Source organism: Callithrix jacchus, chromosome 1, assembly GCF_049354715.1.
Source record: "Callithrix jacchus isolate 240 chromosome 1, calJac240_pri, whole genome shotgun sequence".
Classification (NCBI taxonomy): domain Eukaryota; kingdom Metazoa; phylum Chordata; class Mammalia; order Primates; family Cebidae; genus Callithrix; species Callithrix jacchus.
The window spans coordinates 88,403,775-88,418,100 of NC_133502.1; the positions used below are offsets into that span (position 1 = coordinate 88,403,775).

At 40.1% G+C, this 14,326-nt stretch overlaps 1 protein-coding gene across 20 annotated transcripts in view; it reads left to right on the forward strand.

Annotated features, from left to right (window-relative positions):
• The window catches only part of PRUNE2 (prune homolog 2 with BCH domain), a 296,117-nt gene that overhangs the window by 76,084 nt on the left and 205,707 nt on the right, over positions 1-14,326 (forward strand). For all 20 annotated transcript variants that reach the window (XR_013532779.1, XR_013532769.1, XR_013532780.1 and 17 more), the window contains exons 5-6: positions 3,974-4,126; positions 6,995-7,089. Coding sequence is in view for 14 of the 20 variants with exons in the window: in XM_035301835.3 (XP_035157726.3) it covers positions 3,974-4,126; positions 6,995-7,089 (248 nt within the window). In the remaining 6 variants the exon portion in view is untranslated. The remainder of the gene's footprint in view (positions 1-3,973; positions 4,127-6,994; positions 7,090-14,326) is intronic.

Genomic DNA, 14,326 nt, shown 5'->3' on the forward strand with positions numbered 1-14,326 from the left:
GTTTCCACTCAGTATAGAATTCTAGATGGGCAATTATTTTATATTAGCACTTTGAAGATATAATTCTATTGTCTTTAGACTTTCGTCATTTTAATTGAAAATTCAATCATACTTTTAAAGCCCTTCTTTTCTCTGCGTGTTTTAATTTTTTTTCCTCTCTGTAATTTTTTTTAGCAGTTTTACTATCAGGCATCTAGAGGTGTTTGTCTTTGTCTTTATTCTGATTTGGGCTCATAGTTTTCCTTTTTCTTTCTTTTTTTTTGAGACTGAGTCTGGCTGTATCACTCAGGCTGGAGGACAGTGGCATGATCTCAGCTAACTGTGACCTCTGCCTCCTGCATTCAAGTGTTTCTTGTGCGTCAGCTTCCTGAGTAGCTGGGATTATAGGCGCCCACCATCACGCCCGGTTAGTTTTTGTATTTTTAGTAGAGATGGAGTTCCACTATGTTGGCCAGGCAGGTGTCGAACTCCTGACCTCAAATGATTTACCCACCTCAGCCCCCAAAATGTTGGGATTACAGGCATGAGCCACTGTGCCTGACTCATAGTTTTTCTTTAAAGTTTGAGTAATGTCTTTCATCAATTTTGAAAAATTAGTATACCCGTCGCCTTTTCAAATACTGCTTCAGCTTCATTCTTTCCTCTCCAAGGGGAACTAGCGCCTATCTGTTAGACTTTGCTCCATTTCTCCATCTCTCTTAAGCTCCTCTATGTACTTTTCATCATTTTTTCTCTCCGTGCTTTAGTATGGTTATTTTCTTCTGACATATTTTCTTTTTTCACTAATCTTTTCCCCATGAGTCTAATCTGCTGTAAACACATTTGAGTTCTAAATTATTAAATTTACAGTTTTGAAATTTCATTTATTTTACTTACAGATTCGAATTCTCTGTTGTAATTCTTCAGCTATTTTTTAAAATCCCCTCTGATTCTGTTTCTGTTCTTTTCCTCATGAGTTTATTCTTCTAGAGTTTCCAGTCACTTGTTCTATTTCCTTTATGACTGGTAATTTGTTATGGGTGGCTGAATAGTGTATATGAAAAATGGAGAGATGATGAGACCAGAGATGACAAAATTCTTTTGCTCTTGGGAGGATTTACTTTTGCACCCCAAAGACAGAAGAATGGCAGATAAAAACTATTCTCTGCTGAAGCCAATTCAAATTGGGATTTTGGACTTTATGAAGATGGATCAATTTCTGCTTCACCCTTTTCCCTGGGCAGGGGTTGGCATAGTTCTAGATAGTAAATACTTTAGGCTTTGTGGGCCTACTGTCTCTGTTGAAACTACTCAACTCTGTCAATATAATACAAAAGCATCTATAAACAATATGTGAATTAATGAACGTGGCTATGTTCTAATAAAGCTTTACTTATAGAAACAGGCAATTAGCCAGATTTGATCTCCAGACTGTAGTTTTCCAACACTTGTCCTAGGATGTAACTCTCTTGGGGTTCCATCTCAAAACCTGGGTTACTTAACTAAGACTCCTTTTCTGTAGAGAGCCCTAAACTTTAGTTTTTATCTCCATAGCCTGTTAAACTTTTGTTAGATTTGCTTTTTCAGGCTATTGGCTTATTTTATTACTTATGAATTAGCATAAGAGGAAAAGCAACACCAAATGTTGGGCTCACTTCTCTGCGCTTACTAACTCTCTCCAGGAACTTATATTCCAAGATAGTTACTTGAGTAACTCTGTGATACATTCACAGGTTTTTAAAAACTTGATCTAGCATTTTATCCTTGTACTTAGTACAAGTAGTCTATCAGAGCCAGAAGCAGATGAAGATTTTTTTTTGAAATTCATATTTACCATTGCCTTAATAAAGAGGGGGAAAAAAATATTTATAGTATGAGTTTTATGTCAGAGATTGACAGACCACAGGGTATACACAAAATCCAGTTGGCTGCCCTCCACCTTCAAATGACTGTTGACACGGAATCAGTTTAGATCTGTGTGCTGTTCTTTTCTTCGTTCTTACCCAAAACATCCTCCTTACTGGTCCTCCCCATATTCCTCATCTAATTTTTTTCTCCATGATAGCCAGAGTGGTTCTTATAAAACATAAATGTGAGCATGTTACTTTCCCTACTTAAAACTCTTTAAAGATTCCTCATCCCCCTTAAAACATAAAAGACAAACTTTAAGGCAGCTTGTAAGGCCCTTCATGGTCTGGCCTCTTATCTTTCCAACCTAATTTCTCAACATTTCCCCTGCTAAAATCCTACTATCTACCTGTAATTAATTGCTTTCTCTTCCTTGAACTGGCCCAATTCTCTCCCACTCCAGTGCCTTTGCACGGGCTCTTTCCGGATCATAATCTCTCTCTTGCCTTTGCCTTAAGTCCCTAGTTGTCCTTCAAGCTCAACTTAGGTTAACTGTCTCTAGAAGACTTCTCTGAACCATAAATTTGGCCTAGATTCAGAGTACTGTGTTTTTCCCCAGAAATATTTCTTATTCTCTATTATTGATAATGTTCGTGCTTACTTATTTGTGATCTCTAATTTCCCATGAGCTTCAAGAGGCAAGGTTATCTCTAGTCTAATTTTGAATCGTTTAGCATCGAGCATAGTGCCTGGTCCATGAAAGGCACTCAATAATTGTGAGGTAATGAATGGATGAAATGCTTTAACTATATTTGGCAATATTTACTTTTCCTTATGATGTTTACATTCATTTGATTCTTAGTATAACACTGTGAGGTGGGAAAGCAGTATTATTCTTGTTTTAAAAATGGGAAACCTGGCCAAGCACAGTGGCGCATGCCTGTAATCCCAGCTACTTGGGAGGCTGAGGCAGGAGAATAGCTTGAACCCAAGAGGTGGAGGTTGCAGTGAGCCAAGAACACACCATTACACTCTAGCCTGGGTGACAAGAGCGAAACTGTCTGTATCCAAAAAAAAAAGAGAGAGAACTGGAAACAGAGGCCAGGTGACTTGCTTGGGATGTTCCAGCATGTTCGATGGCAAATGTAGGCCTCCTCTCTAGATTCTGTAGGTCTCCGGCCATATGTTTGGATTGGGTACCATAGTTTTCCCTCATTGAATACTTTATTTCCCCTTTTACCTTCTTCCCTCTTTTATTTATTTTCCATTTTCCCTCCACCGTGACTTACATTAAGGCTACACTGAAATACAGGTGGTAGTACCTTGATTATTCAATAGATTTGGGGATTTTTAGAGAATTTAATCATTCATCATTAAGCAAAACTTCTCTCTCCCATGGTGACCCTGTGTTAATCTGGGCTTGGATTGTAGGGAAGAGTAAGAGTACACATGGGGAGGTAACTCCTCCCTTTCAAGATGAGATTATCCACAGAGGTCACAGGAGTTTGTGCAAGGTCCTTCATATTGGAAAGTTACATTGTAATTTAAATCTGTGATTTAGACTCGGCTTGTGAGTCCTTATAATTAGATCATTATAAATGACTTTAAAACTGTGATGATGCTTGGGAGATCAGAAATGGATGTCAGGTTAACCACCTTGTCAGATTCTTCAGCTGTTGACAGTGGGATTTAGTGTGACAAGAAATTTGTACGTAAAATTCATCATATAAGTGGGAACAGTATTCTCTGTGGCCCCTTAAAGAAAATAAGGCGAATTACGCTTTTAAATAGTTTACCACTAACTTCCATTTTGAAATCACTTAAGACCAATGTATATCTTCTTATGTGTTTGGGTGGGGTAGGGGGAAGCTACACATTTTTTTTCTTTATCCATGAATTCTGTGCCATAGAGTATGCTATGGTCAGTTAATTTGTAGAGAGCAATGCTTGGAGAATAATGAAGCTGGGTGATGATTCAATTGTTTTCTAAAAATTGCCTCTGGAATGTTACATGCGGAGGACCCTGGTCCAGGTGAGAGACAGGAATGGAAAGCTTAGATTGAGAGGCTAAGAAACACTGATTTTCCTGGCCCCTGTTCTGGCATGGCTGGAAAGCTTTAAGTGAATGTTTATTCAAACCTTTCAGGTAGCATTATTTTCAAGTGGATGACCATGGAATCAGAGAAGATCTCAGAGAAGCAGGAAGAAATTCTTTCCATCCTGGAAGAAAAATTTCCTAACTTGCCTCCAAGAGAGGACATCATCAACGTCCTGCAGGAGACCCAGTTCAGTGCTCAGGGTGAGTGACTCCATCCCCAACTCCTTGTCCCTCCTGAGTAGGGATGGTTTGTGACATGGAGTGTCATCAGGCCTGAGAAGGTATATTTGTTTCTTTCTTTGTTTTTCATACAGAGTCTCGCTCTATCCCCCAGGCTGGAGTGCAGTAGCACAATCTTGGCTCACTGCAACCTCCACCTCCTGAGTTCAAGCAATTCTCGTGTCTTAGTCTCCCGAGTAGCTAAGACTACAGGTGTGCACCACCACGCCCAGCTAGTTTTTGTATTTTTAATGTAGATGGGGTTTGACCATGTTGGCCAGGCTGGTCTCGAACTCCCAGCCTCAAGTCATCCACTTGCCTCGGCCTCCCAAAGTGCTGGGATTACAAGTGTGAGCCAGCCACTGTGTCTTGCTGAGAAGATACATTGAACGTGATTCACCTTCTTCCTAATACTTGTGCTGGTGGAAGGTTTTCAGGCACAATGTAATGTCTCCCTGGAAACAGACAGCTTGTGCTATGGCCTCTCCTCTGAAGCCTTCATGTCTGGATGTGTGGCTAATTCACGTGTCCAGTGCACATCCCAGGTGCGTCATTACATGCAGTCCTTGTGCTGACGGGATTCTATTTTGAGGAGATGGCAGGAGTGGTGTCAAGCATGGTGGGATTTCATAAATCAATTAGTTTGAGGAGGAAATGAGAGAGAAGATGGCTACATTGATGAAGATATTGTCAGAGTCTAGGCTTTGTCAGGACAGTGAATTTCCTAGATCAACTGTTTTAAAATGAAAAATGGCTGTAATTCACTGGATGCCTACTGTATACAAGGTTTTGATGGCATAGCTTGGCAAGGATGATCTTGCTGAATCCTCATGACAACCCTAAGAGTCAGTGCTCTGTTGTCCCAGTCTCCAGATGGGGGAGGACACTAAAGTGCAGGAAGTGGTCATTGCTTTCCCAACATCAAACAAAAGCAGCAGGTGGCCAGGCCAGGTTTAAACCCAGTTTATCTGTCTTTAAGATGTAAACACTAAATTAAATAACTCTCTCAGTTCAGGAACCGCCCCCCCCCCAGCCACCCCACCCCAACTCCTGCTCCTGGGGCAGGAGGGGCAGAGCCTGAGGCAAAGTGGCTTGTGTGGGAGATGGTTCTACTCACAGTGATAGGGGAATGGAGTGCTTCATCAAGCAAGTTGGCTCCATGGGAAACCAGAGCTTAATCCCACCAGAGACCATGAGAACAAAGGTAAACTTGACTTCAGGGTCGTCCCACCTGAGGAGTGCAGTGGTGTGCTCATCTGGGTTCCAGCAGCTGATGGTTAAATATTCAGGAATTTTTTGTGTTGGGTGATTTTGGATTGGTAGCTTGAGATTAGCCATGGTAATAGTGTTTAGAGCCCTGAAATTGACAAACACTACAAGTCAGATTTTGTTGCTGGCCATTAAACATTTACCGGCAGACCACTGGAAGACTGTAGGCTACTCAGTCCCAGGGGCCTTAATTCTCTAGCGCAGGCTCTGGTGGCCAAGGAAAGCCCTCAGGAAAAGTGAGACAGGTGCTGGTGGTGGAGCATCATGCTGGGTGCACTGGGATGGGAAAGTCTGAGGAAATGGGGTGGGGCCCTCACAGTGTCCCTTGCACCTTCTGTTATGTATACATAGGTGTGAGTGTACGTGTGTGTATGCTGTACAAGCAGATGCATTTTGTCATTCATTTTCACAATGACACCAAAGTTTTAATGTCACAATGTCTTCTATAAATCATTTTATGCTGCATTGTGAAAGATTGTGGCTTTTCAATCTTCCAGTCAAAGAAAAATATTTAGTGCCAGTCTGTTTCCCCATGCTACTGTGATTGACAGAGTGTTCCGAGTGGTTAGGGCAAGCAGTGGTCTCTGATGTCTTAACATACCTCTGGGAAAATTGCAGTGCTTTACTAGGCTTTACTATAGATATTCTTCCCAAAACGGTAGGCCTAATCAGGTGTAATATTGTAGTGTGAGAATTAAATGTCAAGCCAGATCCTTTGCTGCTTTACTGTGATAGATTTCATTGAGTCCCGTTGGTCAACTGACTACGACTATGCAGTTCTGGATAATTTATCCATTCTGGATTATTACTCCCATTAATTAGGGAATTTAATAACTCCATTGCCAGAGCCTATTATGAGGGTAAGCAACTTAATTATGATAGTTTTATGAGTCACATGTATAAAGTGCATTTTGAATGAAATTATTCTAGAAAACATGGGGGCTTACCTAAATGCAGCCTGAAAGCCGGTTTTGGCTGCGTTTGGTGTTATTCAACTAGTTTGCATGGTGATGCTAATTTTTCTTCGTTAGTCCACCTCCACCCATTCATTCCCTGCCCTTGTCTGATCTGGGCCTCCAGAAGTGGACCCCTAAGTATTTAATCTTATGGGCTCCCACTACACTGGCTTCTGGTTGAGTTTGACCAACAGGAAGAGGAATGGGGGCAAGGAGAAGAATGAGACTGTGGTGGATCTTCCCTGCCTTCTTCCTGCTTTGGTGGTAGTTTCTGCAGCCAGTCTTCTCCAGTTCCAGATCTGGTTTTTTTTTTCCATGTTCCTTTGCTAATCTCTGGATGCCTCATCATCTTTCATTCACTTTCTCATCCAGCCCACATCTCTGTAAGTATCCTGCCATCAAAACGTCTGCTTTTGCAGCAAAAGAGGTGCATTTTTTCTATTGGGATCCTAACTGATGCAAACGTGATGTGATTATTGCTTTAATGTATGTGTATTTATTATGGATAAAAGTGACATTTGAGGGGAAAAGAATGAAATTTACAGAGTAAATTAAATATCCCTTGATATTACAACAAAAAAAATTCCTCAAGTATGACATGGTGTTTTTTTCCTGTTATCCACAGGTTTAAGTATTGAACAGACAATGTTGAAAGACCTAAAGGAATTGTCAGATGGAGAAATAAAAGTGGCCATTAGTACTGTGAGCATGAACCTTGAGGTAAGGCTGGGGATGCATTTTCAGTAATGATCGATTTCTCACAATTGCAGTCTGAGTAACTGGAAGATAACTCTCTCCATCGGATAAGCCCGTGGTAGTCCTTTGCACTTTTGTGATATATTTGACTTGGAATATACTGGCAGGTTATTATTTGGGTGAAAACACTATGCTCAACAATGAAAAATGCCAAACCTGTGTTCTCAAGATGAATGCTCTCTCATTCATCTCAGTAAAACAAACTCTAGAATACAAACATTCAGATGTGGGTATATATTTAACCTGTTTAATAGCAATTATGACATGTGTGATTAGGTTTACTTCCATATTTTCTGTGTACCACCCTGTATTGTTCATAGAACTTTTCTTTAAAAAAAAAAGTTGTCTTTTGATCTTGAAAACTGTCTGGATGTATGCCATTTTGGTAATCAATGGCTGCAACTCAAGAATTAATAAGGAACCTCCCTCCAATCTGTTAACTGAATGACTCAGAGTGAATGCTACTCTTGTCTTTGTATGTTTCCTTGGTGAATTATCTTTTTCTACTTTGGGGGCTTTCAATGACTTGTATGTTAATCTTAATTAACCTAACTAATGGGAACTATATTTTACAGAGGCACATTTGTGCTTTTGTAGAAGTCTGTGTATTTCTTTACTGCTGTATTGTCTTTATCAGTTATCTACGTTTGGTTGATTTTTATCAGGTTATCTACCTTTGGTTGAAGTACTTAACTCATGAGTTTATGGAGATAAAATATGCTCTATAGGAATTTGTCTTTTGGTTTATAGAATTGTATGTTGCTATTCTTTTTGTGTTTTTATTTTTTTTTTTAATTCTTTTTGAGATGGAGTCTTGCTCCGTCGTCCAAGCTGGAGTGCAGTAGCATCACCTCAGCTCACTGCAACCTCCGCCTCCTGGGTTCAAGCAATTCTCCTGCTTCAGCCCCCTGAGTAGCTGGGATTACAGGCACCAGCCAATATGCCTAGCTAATTTTTGTATTTTAGTAGAAACGTGTTAGTCAAGCTGGTCTTGAACTCCTGGCCTCAAATGATCCGCCTCAGCCTCCCAAAGTGCCGGGATTACTCGTGTGAGCCACTGCACTCAGTTTATTATTTTTTTTTCTCATAGTGATGGTGACTATATCAATGTGTATATTTCTCCAGAATAGCAGGCACTCGTATTGGTGTCTACATCCTCTGAAAACCCAAGAGCAAGCAGGTGCTTTTTTTTTCTGTGATCTTTTTGTCCAATTTATTTTTAGTTGATAAACATTGTAATTTAGCTTATAGATCTGTATGAAAACTAAGAGGCAGACTGTGACTTTTGTGGCATCTCACAGTTTACAGAACATGTTCTCATTGTTTGTGCTTGATAAATTGACTCAACAGTTTCTATGGACTTTCAGACTGATAAATGCTCCATATGATTAGATACTGATGTGAATCAATTCAAGAAATATATTCAATTTGTGATGTGGTAACTATATAATCACCATCAATTAGAACTCTGCCTTGTGCCTAAAAACCCAAGTTAAACGTGGTTCTTGCAAGGGTCAGTAGCTCTGAGAATCATTTCTACTAGTTCAAGCCTTAGGGTTTTCTTTCTCTTCACCCCCCTCTTCTGTCTTCCTTCATTTAATGGCATCTTATTAGATTTTAAATGCCTTGTTTGGAATTCCTTCCTAAATTAACATAGAACATCTTGTAATTGCTTAGGGAACTGTCTATGGTTAGCAAATTATTTTAAGGCTATTAATATTATAGAGTTACCATAGCTTTATTGTACCTCCATTTATATTATAGGGGTATGCAAATGGCATTGTCAGATGTGTTAAACTGTAAATGCCTATCAAGCAGAATAAGTGATAAAATAATTATCTTAATCTTGAAAGCAGTTTACAGAGGTCCAGTAATTAATCAGGTGGTTAAGTACATCTCTGGAAATGTTATGTGATCTGGGAGGAAAGGAGAAGGACATTTATATATAATAAAGAAGGGTATACAGTTTAAACTCCTATCGGCTGAATGAGAACTTTTCACTTTTGCATAATGGAGATATTAAAGATGACTGAGAAGTAGAAAAAAAACTTCTTAGTAACATCCTGTATCTTCCTTGAAAGAAAAAAATGCAAATCAGTTATCCAATCTGTCTGCTGGAAAAATTCCCAAGTTAATGTCAGAGTTTAATTTTCTCTGTAGATTGCTCTGTGATGCAGTGATATTTTCCCAGTCCCTACTAATATTTGATTATACTTCAGCATTCCTTTCTCAATCCCATTTACCTCACTTAAAAAAAAATAATGACAGAATCCTCACAATCTTATTTTGTGGGTTTTGGAACAGTTGTATAATTGCTCTTTGAATTTAGGTTTATTCTCAAAGAAACCTTCTTAGTTCCTATGACTTTCCAAATCTTGCTCATCCTCCAAAGCATAGTCAACCAAGGTACGTCATGATGACACTTACAAATTCACCATTTTTTATTACCACCCTCTGAACTCTTACTAAATGTAGTTTAGGTGACCAGTTAAGACTTCACTCTCTACATCATATCTTCCATTGATTTTGAACTTGTTTAATATATTTAGTCGTGCTCAATTTTAAATTAATTGAGGGTACTGATGGTATCTTTGACTTCTTCTTTTTTTTTTTTAGACGGAGTTTTGCTCTTGTTACCCAGGCTGGAGTCCAATGGCGCGATTTTGGCTCACCGCAACTTCCGCCTCCTGGGTTCAGGCAATTCTCCTGCCTCAGCCTCCTGAGTAGCTGGGATTACAGGCATGTGCCACCATGCCCAGCTAATTTTTTTATTTTTAGTAGAGACGGAGTTTCACCATGTTGACCAGGATGGTCTCAATCTCTTGACCTCGTGATCCACCTGCCTCGGCCTCCCAAAGTGCTGGGATTACAGGCGTGAGCCACCACACCCGACCCTGACTTCTATCTCTCTTCACTTTTCTGTCACAGTGATGGGCACATAGTAGATGCTTAGTAAATGCAAATATTTAGTTGATACTTATTGGTGTTTGCAGTTTGTCCCTTTGCTATCTGATTTTTTTTTTCCTTTTGGATTGAAAGAAATCAACTAGGAAAGTAAAGCCACTTAGCTAGGCATCCAAGGCAGCCTACTTTTTCCTTTCCCAGCCAGTTTCTTCCAGATAACTGTGGCTGAAGGATGACATCAGGCAGATAAAAAAGGGCCCACATATTTATAGATAGTATGCTTATCCTGCTCTCCAAAAATGGAGTGGGAGGCTTTGCAAAGTAGTTAGCTAGCTATTGTCAGTGGAAGAAATCAACTGTAGGGTCTGCAGCATGTCAGGCATACGGGAATGAAGATTCCTTGCATTTTCGATGGTTTTCTGCAGTGTGTGATTCCACTGTTGTATAAGTCACAACCTTTATTTGACTGATGACCCAGTTAATTTTCTTGGGTGGAAATATTCAGAAAATTAGAAAGATTTGTCTCCCTGTAGCTTACACACATGCTCTTCAGAGGGAACCATTGAGTTTGGGAAGTAAAGACCACTGCCTTTGATAGACAGGTTCTCTGGCACTCTGATAAGATGAAAGCTTCTAAACCCTTTGACTCTCATTTTTATTGTAGTTATCTCACAAATGTTCATTGTAACCTAATCAAGGTTATATAAGTTACTGAATGAAATACATAAAAAGCAATTAATTACAGTCATACAGAGCTTCAATGCTTTGCTCAGTATAGGAAGTCAGAATGGATGAGATTTTGAGGGTCAGTGGGTAGAAATGGCCTTATCAGACGCATCACCAGAGGGGCAGCCCTTCTTACAGAGAGGACTGTTTGAAAAGATAACTGCAGTCTCGTTTCACATGGCCTCCGAGCCATTCCAAGTCTGAAAGTAGCATGCATATTGTGGGATAATGCACGTGACATATTGGAATTCACTTTGTTGATTCTTGTTACACCTGATCCTTTGAGGCCCTTCTGTTGCTTGTTGATTTGATCATCAGAAGAGAATTTATGGGTATCAAAGAGCAAACTTTGCCTTTACTCCCTTGTCAGCAGAACTGGTAATGATTATACTTCTTGGGCCTAGTTTACTCCCTAGTAAAGCAATAGATTAAAATGTTAAGGGGAAGAAACATTTTTTCATTCTAATGAAGTGCCACTGAAGCAAGGTTGCTCACGGCAATACATAAATGGTTCCCTTGCTAACCCCAAATGTTATTACACCTTCTTTAAGCATATACCAAAAGGCTGTTAGTCATTATTAGCATCTTTAGTCAGGAAGGATAATAACCATGCCCTGACTTGATCAGTTTTTATTATGATCAATTGCAGTATGATTTATTCTTGTGTATGTGCTCTATCAGTGTGCTAGGGCTCGCATAACAAAGGACCACAAATCAGGTGACTGAAACAATAGAAATTTATTGTCTCATAGCTCTAGAGGCAAGAAGTCCAAGATCAAGGTGTTGGTAGGATAAGTTCCTCTCTAGGGCTGTGGGAGAGAATCTGCTCAGTGCCTGTCCCCTAGCTTCTGATGGTTTGCTGGTAATCATTGGTGTTTTGGTACATAGAAGCATCATCTGGATCTCTGCCTTCATCTTCACATCACCTTCCCTCTATGCATGTCTCTGTCTTCAAATTTCCCTTTTTCATAAGGATGCATAATAGATTAGGACCCATCTAATAATCTCATCTTTGATTGTCTCTGTATTTATTTTTTGAGACGGAGTCTTGCCCTGTTGCCCAGGCTGTAGTGTGGTGGCATGGTCAAGGCTTATTGTAGCCTCCACCTCCTAGCCTCAAGGGATCCTCCCACCTGATCCTCCTGGGTAGCTGGGACTACAAGTGTGCATCACCACACCTGGCTAATGTTTGCATTTTTTGTAAAGATGGGGTTTGCCATATTGCCCAAGGCTGGTCTCAAACTCCTGGGCTCAAGCGATCAACCCAACCCGGCCTCTCAAAGTGCTGGGATTACAGGCGTGAGCCACCACACCTGGCCTAACCTTAGTGTACTATGTCTACAACAACCCTATTTGCAAATAAGGTCACATCTTGAGCTGCCAAGAGTTAGGACTTCAACATAAAACTTTTTGTGGGCCAAAATTCAACCCCTAATGTATACTATTGTGAAAGTAGTAATTTTTCAGACAGGTTAAAAGAATAAAACTTATTATTTTAAGATTGCCTGTATGAACCTGCTGCCTGGGAAGCATATTTCATCTGTTGCTCCCACATTTTTATTTCATTTCAATTTCCTTTAAATGAGCAATGGTGAGGACTTTCAGCTGTGGCATTTTGTCTCGTTTCTTCAGAGCTGGAGTCTGAGAGAATTGTTCAGGACTGTTTTCTTTCTTTGATTCCGGTCTGTTCTGCTGTGCTCTGGGCCTTCTCATAACCAGCTGCTTTAGTGTTTGAAGCCTGGGATGCATTCTTTAAAGTGACTCTGAGGCCGCTGACTCATCCTGCCCTGCACAGAGATTAGTAGCCATGGTGCACCTTGGAGTGCTGCCTAGGGTAAAATACCAATGTTTTCACTTAGCATTCAGAGCACAGACCAGAATGAATTCCCAAGATCACTGCTAAAGTCCTCCCTGACAAAAGGGGATGTTTACTCAGGCCACAGTGAAGCATACGTGACCCACTATAACCAAGGATTTAAGACTCAGCACACCAGTCCACAATCTGGTTTACCAGTTTTAGGCACACAATATGATTTCTCATTAAGCTTGGAGTTTTTTTGAGACCAAGAGGAAAGTACCTGTATTTAACTACCTTATTTTGTGAAAGAGCACATAGCCTTTCTTGGGGGAGCATATGTTATCTTTGAACTGGTCTTGAACCAGTCCACCTTTTTCAAAATATTTCAATATGCTAATCGACATGCTATGGTAACCATAGCATGTCGATTAGCATATTGGTCAGCAAATCATTAGTAAATCATTAGCATATTGATGAGCATATGATTCACATACTGAAATATTTTGAAAAGATGACTTTTCAAAGCCATTTTGCCCAACTAATAGAAATATGTGAAAACTGTCCTCCAGGTTCTAAATCCTGAGTGCTTCCATTTCTTTCTGGGTTCAGTTCTGTATACTCTTCCTTGCTACAATAATAAGAGTTGACAGTTGACGGCGAGTGCTTACTGTGTACCTGACAGTTGAGCAAGCATTATCTCACTTAATCATCCCCGTAAGACGTATTATGATCACCCCTGTATTGGTGAAGGTAGCTCCAGCAGCTGGAACAGATAAACCACAAGTCTCAGTGACTCAACCCAGAAATTGTTTATTTTTTTACTTATGTAACAGTCCTATTTGGTGTTCCCAGTCAGGTGGCCGGGGTGATTCAGAGACCTTCTTCAACATGTGACTTCCAGGGTTGCCCAGCAGGACATCTCCATTTTGTCTGCCAACAGGGAGAAGAGCTTGGAGGGCCACAGGTGGAGTTTTTTATGGATCTGGTCTGGATGTGACACTCCTCACTTCTGCTCTCATTTCATTGGCTCAGTCACATGGGCACATCTAACTGGAGGGAGGCTGAAAAATGTAGTCTAATAGATGTGCCCACAAAAAGGAAACAGTTTGGAAAATAATTAGCCAGTGTCTGTCACAATCTCTGTCTTAGAGGTAAGAACACCGAAATCTAGAGAGGTTAAATCATTTTGCTAATCTGTAGAGCCAGCACCAAAATTCCAGGGCAGTCCTGTTCTAGCCCTGTGTCTATAGCTTGGAACATAGCACAAGCTTGCAAGACTAATTAGAATTTGAGCCCACTCGGGTTCACTAGGACGTCATCGGCTATCAGTCATTGCCACAAACTCAGGGTGTCAGACAGCCTAGACTTTAAACAGTCCTTGGCTAGCACTCCTTTCCCTACTCTTTGTACCGAACTTCCTTCCTCTTAGTCTTCACATCTTTGCTTCCTGAAAAAATCATTTTAATTTTTGAACTATAAACATTATCCAAGTTCTAGGTGCTCATAGTGAAGCTAATTATTGGCGCCTGATGTAGAGAAGACTTGGCATGATGAGCCAAGTAGATAAAAGTAATAGGAAAAAGGATTATGGAACCAGGGATTGGATAGGACAGATCGTATAGGAAGGAAAAAGTCTGTTTTTTTTCTCAGACTGTCTCCAGAATTCAAGGATGTGGATGTTCTGGTTTTCCTTGCTGTGATTTAACTTTTTCAAATTTGTGTTCAAAATACAGAGCATCTTAGTCAGTTATGGAAAATTTTTAATGGTAGAGT